At 44.8% G+C, this 7,748-nt stretch overlaps 2 protein-coding genes across 3 annotated transcripts; one reads left to right on the top strand and one right to left on the bottom strand.

Moving 5' to 3' along the window:
- Positions 1–756: 756 nt before the first annotated feature.
- LOC123135819 (histone H3.2) lies at positions 757–1,446 on the top strand (the record flags this gene model as incomplete). Its single annotated transcript, XM_044555039.1, is given in 1 exon segment — positions 757–1,446. A coding segment is annotated over 1 exon segment (483 nt), but the record flags the coding sequence as incomplete, so codon positions are not given.
- Positions 1,447–2,439: 993 nt separating this feature from the next.
- On the bottom strand, positions 2,440–7,020 carry LOC123135818 (uncharacterized). 2 transcript variants are annotated; one of them, XM_044555038.1, is made up of 2 exons: positions 5,827–7,020; positions 2,440–2,975 (listed from the first exon to the last, which is right to left on the bottom strand). In XM_044555038.1, exons 1-2 carry the CDS (start codon positions 6,965–6,967, stop codon positions 2,968–2,970), a joined length of 1,149 nt encoding a protein of 382 aa, XP_044410973.1. In that variant the 5' UTR covers positions 6,968–7,020; the 3' UTR covers positions 2,440–2,967. The 2 variants fall into 2 exon arrangements, with proteins under 2 accessions (XP_044410973.1, XP_044410972.1); XM_044555037.1 differs by lacking the exon at positions 2,440–2,975 and adding an exon at positions 2,987–3,232.
- Positions 7,021–7,748: the final 728 nt, after the last annotated feature.

Raw genomic sequence — 7,748 nt, 5'->3', positions numbered from 1 at the left:
CTTGCTTGTGCCGATGACTGTCGCCATAGTGGGTGAGTTGCGGCGTGACCGAGGTTCTTGTCTCCACTAGCTAGTCCGGATGAGTCCTTTGTTATTGGTGCTCCTCTCCACCCTGGCCCCTTTGCGTCGACATGTGGCCTTTGAGCCTGGGCGAGAGGGGAAGCAACTTTGGTGTGTCGGTGGTGGTGAGAACCCGGTGCTTCGGCCAGTCCTGACCTTTCGTGTGGGCATTGTTGCCCTATTCGTGCCATGGTTTCTCCGTTCGTGACTGCGCTCGGCAATTTTCATCTCGTTGTGTGGTTAAACCGTGGACGCCGACATACATAAGATAACCCTGTAAATTCCATTCGTAAACGTAGCATTGCTCGGGTGATGCTAGTGTACAATACAAGAGCAGTGCGTGGCAAAAAATACAAACATAAACTTTTGTTTTTCAGATTTAAGCACAGACATAATCTACAAGAGGACATGAGCCAACTCAAATTCAGACACAAACAAAAAGAGAGTTGCACCGGAGAGAGTCTGGATGCCACGGCCACGCCTGCGCCGGGCTAGCAGCAGCCAACCAATGGGAACGCAGAAACCTTCACGCCACGGATCACTTCCCCACGATCCGCGTGACACCAGATCCCCACCGCCCACTCCCCGCGGATCCAACGCTCGAAAGCCCACCTCCCCTCCCGAAGCCGAAAACGCCAGGCTCGCTCGCGCCCACTCCTCTCCTTAAAACGCTCCCCGACCGGTTCCACATTCCCCATCCACTCCAATCTCCAATCCCCGACGCAATCCACCAAGCAAACCCCAGCCTCGCCCAGCCCCCCCGCCCCGATGGCCCGCACGAAGCAGACGGCGAGGAAGTCCACCGGCGGCAAGGCGCCGCGGAAGCAGCTGGCCACCAAGGCGGCGCGCAAGTCGGCGCCGGCCACGGGCGGCGTGAAGAAGCCACACCGCTTCCGCCCGGGCACCGTGGCGCTCCGGGAGATCCGCAAGTACCAGAAGAGCACGGAGCTGCTCATCCGCAAGCTGCCCTTCCAGCGCCTGGTGCGGGAGATCGCGCAGGACTTCAAGACCGACCTCCGCTTCCAGAGCTCCGCCGTCTCCGCCCTGCAGGAGGCCGCCGAGGCGTACCTGGTGGGGCTGTTCGAGGACACCAACCTCTGCGCCATCCACGCCAAGCGCGTCACCATCATGCCCAAGGACATCCAGCTCGCAAGACGCATCAGGGGCGAGAGGGCCTAAGATGGTGTCTGCTTCCTTCCCGGTGTCTGTACTCTGATCTGCAGGCGTAGAGATCTTGTTGTTAGCTTCTTCTTCTCAGCATGTGTTGCGTGGTGAACTGATCTGGTTTCGTGGTAGGAACATTCCTCGTCCCAGCTAATGTTATGTTGTAGTGTCTGATGTTACCATCTTGTTGTCATCAGCAATCTGAATGAAAGTTGTCTATCAGATCTCTCTCCATTTTCTGCTTTTGTTGTTTGTCAACCTTGAAAATCAGCGAACCGTTGCTTCATCCACGGCGTTGCTTCAATATTTTCTTGGAATTTAAGCCTAAATTCCCAACCAAAAATTCAGTTTGTTTGATCTAATGTGATGCTTCTGTTGCTCCTCAGTCATGCTACTGTCACAATTAGTGTACTTTGAAGTTTAGTGGACTGATATTTTTGTTTGGCAACCACTGCAACTGAAGTCTCTGAAATTCATGCAGTACTGTATACTGAACGTCTTGGTGTTATTCTGAAATCTGAACCATTGCATTTGCTGTATTTCACCACCAGTGTTCATTATCCCTCCCTTGAGCGGAAACAGGGCACGCTAGGAGGCTCTCCCTTGCAAGTGACCTGCCTTTTGAAATGACATAATGAAGATACAATTCCATAGATCCATAACATGGAAACAGTTCAAAATAATGAACACTGGTGATGAAATAGAAACTGATGTTGTGCTAGGAGTTTGTTGATAGGAGTTCTTCATGGGCAATACACAAGCAAAATATGAAGGGGTGAAACCGTATTGGCGGATGCTTCAGATGCCAAACTACATCTGAAATTTGAGGTTGAATTATCTTGTACCAAAATCTGTTGAACTTTTACCTTTTTTCAACAAAATGCTTCTTAGAACTATATGAGATTCAGTTTAACTGCAATGTGGAAGGTGCAAATGCCGCATAAAAACAAATATTATCACACGACGCGATTTATTAGAGAAATATGCAAGTGACTGAAGATCTTCTAAAGAAGGGGTGACAGAGCCAACTGGTGTCCCACCCTAACACTAGAATATTCGGCACTCTTACGACACAATTTTGAACATCTCTTTGTTATTAACAAAAATATATCTGGAAGAATCTTCAGACCGTGATATTAGGATAATATTGCTTTGGCTTTGATTTGCCCATCCCTGTCCTGATCAAATAATTCCTTGAATTTAAAACAAAGAAACTGTCTCGAAGAAATCAAAGTAGCAGCGATTGAGCTATTTATGCATTAGCAAACAGTACAGGAACTTCTCCGAACATTCATTAGTCAGAACCAAGATTCTAAAACACTGGACCTCAAACCAAAGAGATAAACATAAAACACACAGAATGAGACGTCATGGATCGGAACATAAGCAGCAATCCGACATCAAAATCTAAACGCCTGATGCAACACGGGAGATAGTCAAAGGCGTGCACACTAAAGATGCAAGCACGACCAATTGACAGGTGAGCTCGTCGCAACTTGCTTGAAAAGTATAAAGCCACTCAAATAAACCACAAGCTGAGTGCTGATTTATCGAAGCGAGTCAATGAGCCTTAAATCTTCATGCCAATTGATCAATGTCCCAAGAATTGGATAAAGACGGGAGCAACAGGTCCACTTCATAGTTGATCCATGATGCTACGTAGAGAGTCCGCGTCGAGCATACGAAATGAAAGAACCTACATCCAACAACTCATTTCTGTCTCTCAGCCATCAAAATATAGCTCTAGATACCTGCGAAGCAAGCAAGATCATCAGTCAAACAATTTCTACTATTCATTCATGAAAATCAGCTGGAAGTTATTCTCCTCTATTAGCTACAAAGATGAATCACCTCGGTATTATCAGACAAAAACAACATTTGAAGCATAGAAAGCACACCTTCTACCTTCTGTTAAATGGAAAGATCATTATTTAGATACCGGTAATTACTCCTCTAATCAATGTTGTAACCAGAGCATTTCAGTCCCAAATTATCCTCAAAGGAGTGCCTTGTCGCCGTGCAAGAAAAAAAAACACTAAATAAAATAAAATGAGGAGAGTATAATTAAAGGATATTTGGAACCAAAGGCTCGGGACCCTCGGGTACTGTTAGCTATCAATTTCTTGCTTATAGGACTTAATAGACCCATAACCAAAGTATAAATAAATAAAATCAATATACATATGAGTAAAATTAGTTTGATTCCAAAGTTTGTTAGTGTCATCCTCAAGTGAATCCCCCGGTATCCATATCAAATATATTAGTTTGTTTCCAAAGTTGGTTTGTACTTTCCTTTTACCGGTGCTTGTGTAAGTGTCTGTGAGAATCCCACTTCAGCCCACCACGTCCCACAACCTCAAAACGGGCAAACACGACAGCCCGCCAATGTATTCGGTGGCCTTTGCAGCTCACACAGTTGGTTCTTATTTTCGGTATATATCACTGAACTACCGATGCTCATCATGACCAGATGCCTTCTCGCAGGAGAAGTCACGATTGTTTGAGCAACAACAACATCATAGCCCCTAAGAGGATCAATAGGCCATTGGAGGCGCACATGATCGGCATGATGAATGACAATGACATGCGGAGCAACAATTGTAATTGCCCATCTCTGTGCCGATGATCACATAACTTTCCGAATGCCGACGACAATGCTGTGGGACAACCCTCTGGCGGACGGATGAAGGTATCATATTTCCAAAGTCCAACTCCTTACATAACGACACTGATGCAATCAATATGAGCTATCAATGAACCAGAAAAGGGAGACTAGCCTCCAAGCCCTAAGCAGAAGACTCAATGATATTCCAAGGAAAAGTCAAATAGAAACAAGGACCATCAACAAGAAACTTAGATAACACAAAAATTATTTGAGGAAAACTCTATTTCGATATAGCACTAAGTAATTGTTACAAAAACACAGCACTGTTAATTTTTTTGAATATTTTCAAAATAGCATAAACTTGTTAACATCGTAAAAGTGAAGAGCGTACACACTCGGACTATTAGCTGGTCAGAATAGAGAAGTCAACTAGAGCTATTCTTAAGCTCGTTCCACATCATGTTGGATATTTAATAAATCATAGCCATAATAAAAAATCCTAGAAACATAAATTATCATGATATAGATTATACTTGGAAAGACAAAAAATCCCAAAAAGGTGTGAATTAACTCCATTTACTAATTTTCCGCAGTACAAATGGACTTGCCATGTGAACAGCAGGAATGCAGGACTATAAAACGAACAATTTATTCATGAGTTCCAAACAAAGTGGTTATTACGAATTTAAGATTACTAGCAAGATCAGCAGAGAAACTATACTGAATGAAAGAACATAACTAGTCCTAAGCTTCCAAATGCACCAATTGAGCAATCTATTCGGCATCTTAGTTTTTTTTTCCCCTTTTGGGGGTTATTTGACATCTAGTTGAATCAGGCTAGTTCTCATGTAGTCAACTTCCAACTGTTGCGATCTCATCTTAAGAAAAAAAGGGTACTGCAGCTACGCTCTAACACTTCCATTAGACAATTCTTGCATCTGTCAACAGGAAAGCATATTTAGTTCAGTTATTCTACAATTTTTTTGGCAATTTGCCAATCTTGGTATTACTTATTTACTCAAGATATTTATGTAATAAACTGACAAAGGCAGTTTGCTAGCTCTGACTTGAACCTAGAAAATTACAGAAGTGAAGCTAAAAGCAGACCAATTACAGCCCACTTCTGGCTACAGAACATAAAGTAAATTAGATACCACCAATAGACAATATCTTGGTCACCAAACGCCACCATGCAAACATCAGAACAGGACATTATCGCCACATGTTGAAGAGATCATCAAGTGAAGAAAAAACAAGTGATATAACACTACATATTATTATTTTTGGCTTAACACGAAATGGTGTGAAATTTCAAATTTCTTCAGCGAATTATCGAACAAATAACTTGGTTCAGGCTAGTTCTCATGTAGTCAACCTCCAACTCTTGTGATCTCATCTTGAGAGAAAAAAGGGTACTATAGTTATGCTCTAATGCTTCCACTAAATAATTCTTGCAATAGGGAAGGCATATTTAGTTCAGTCATTCTATAAAGAATTTGCCAATCTTTGTGTTCATTGTTTTATGTACAGACATTTACATAATAAACTGATAAAGACAGTTTGCTAGCTCTGACTAGAACCTAGAAAATTACAGAAATGAAGCTAACAGTAGACCACTGTCTGTCTGTCTGTCTACAGAACATAGAGTGCATTAGATACCACTAATAGATAATATCCAGACCACCAAACACCAGCACACAAGCATCAGAGCAGAACAGCATCACCATAAGTTGAAAAGGTCATCAAGCAGAAAAAGAAACAAGTGATATGACGCTACTTAAAGTTGTTGGCTTAACACGAAATGGTGTGAAATAATTTATTGGGCGAATTATCAAACAAATAATTGGTTTTTGTTGTACGTTGAAGAGGTCATCAAGCAGTAAAAGAAACAAGTGATATGATACTAAACATGAAAGGATGTGAATCATCTGCCCTCAACCAATTATGAAAAATTAACTTGGTTTTGCTACAACCAATATGTGAAGGTGTGCAATTACCTGCAGTATAGACACTTTCAAATGGCTGGCAATGAGGAATGTGGACGCTTTCAAAAACTCTCTTGAACTGCAGTGACTCAAGATGGACCATAAAAAGCGCGCCACCAGTCCACAGTAACAACACATTATTTTCCTCGGCGAACCCTAGTATCTTTATGTCATCCTCCTCAGAATTCAGGAAAAGTAGCTTGTCCAGTTCAATAGTTCTTCCAAGAACCCATGAAGCAGCACCATCACAATCATTCTTCCTCTTCCATAATTGGATGTTGCAGCCTGTCCAGAGGATTAAACCAAGGCCACCACCCTCTGCCCGCACAATCAAGAATATGTAATGGCCCTCTTCAAGGATATGCACCGGCACCCGTATCACAGCTAGGCTTTGCTTCTTCATATCGAACTCGAGAATTCCATAAAAATCCCCAACAAGCCTCCAGTAAAGGGAATCCCCAACCAGCACAGCATGCTGCCTAGCAATAAAAACCAAGGTGGAATACTCACTCATAGGAACCTCAGGTGGAACCGGTGCTGAGATGACATCACCCCATAAGCCGGTCCCTGACGAGTAAACCCAGGCGAGAGCTCGTAAGTGTTGCTTGTTGTCGTTGTCTGCCACTGTCAAGACCACTCGGAAGTGGGTCTCTCCGGCAGCCCGGAGCACAGCTCCATTGAAGGGGGTCTTCTCCATAAGTGTGGCAAGCCCTGGGGGCAAGGCAATGCGGTGCTGGTCGGCGGTGGCAGGATCGCACACCAGGATCTGTTTCCAAGATTCGTTGAAGTGGAAGACGAGTACAAGGCCATGGCGACATCCGAGGGGCAGGAAGCGGTCGCCGCCGTCGAACTTCAAAGATAAGCAACCGGGCGGGATACGATTGGGGGCATCCAGAGTAGGTAGGAAGGAGATCTCGCCAGAGCGTTCATCGAAAATACCGAGGAGGGGAGGGTTGCGGCGGTGGTGGATGCGGAAGCGGCGGGAGAAGCCTGGGTCGGAGACGAGGAGGCGCCATCGCTTGCAGACGGCGGAGGCGCGGGGGAGGGAGGACGGCTGCGGGGGTAGGCGGAGGAGGATCTCGGAGAGCAGGTTGTCGTCGTCCAGGGGCGGCGCCGCCGGCGAGCATGGGTGGTGGCGGCGGAGACTCTGCATCTCGCCCTCAGTTCTCACTGGTCGGTCGTTTTTTTTTTGAGATGCTTGTACGGGATGTGGTGTGGTGGAGCCGAAGAAGCGGAAGCCCAAAATGAATCGCTGAAGTGGGCCGGCCAACACTCAAGAAATCGCTGTGCAAACCCCAGGCCCAGGTATGCCCATTGTGGGAAAAATTCAGAGAAAGCAAAAACAATTCAGCAACATTAGAACGGGAACTCTGCCAAGATCAATGCAGACGACGGGTTTTCCAAGATTGGAGACAAGGGTGCTTCAGCTGTGGTGTGTCGCGATAAAAACGGGAACTATCTAGGGGCCTCAGCGATCATTTTTGAAGGCCTTCTGGAACCGATAATTCTCGAAGCACAGGCTTGTAGCGAGGCACTAGCACTCGCTTCAGATCTACAAGTTCAGTCTATATGTGTGGCCACATATTGCCTAGAAGTAGTATCAAGGATCAAGGACGACTCCCATGCAAGTTTTACCCAATTCTTCAAGATATCAAGCACCAAAGAGCAACGTTTAGTGCCGTGGAGTTCATCCACGAGAGTCGGAAACACAATGAAGAGGCTCATGCGTTAGCTAAAGCTGCCGCATCTCTCCCTCCCGGGCGCCATGTGTGGCTTGCAACTTTGCCTGATATTATCTGTATTCCCATGACTTTGCATGTTGAATAAAGGATACATATTTCGCTCAAAAAAAAGAAAAGAGAAAAAAAAATAACGAAATAAAAAATGAGGCACAATGTCATGATGTGGGATAAATATTGAGATTTACATCGTTG

This window comes from Triticum aestivum, chromosome 6B, assembly GCF_018294505.1.
Source record: "Triticum aestivum cultivar Chinese Spring chromosome 6B, IWGSC CS RefSeq v2.1, whole genome shotgun sequence".
In the NCBI taxonomy this organism is placed as follows: Eukaryota; Viridiplantae; Streptophyta; class Magnoliopsida; order Poales; family Poaceae; genus Triticum; species Triticum aestivum.
The sequence above is the reverse complement of the archived record's forward strand: the minus strand, read 5'-3'. Positions and strand labels throughout refer to the sequence as shown.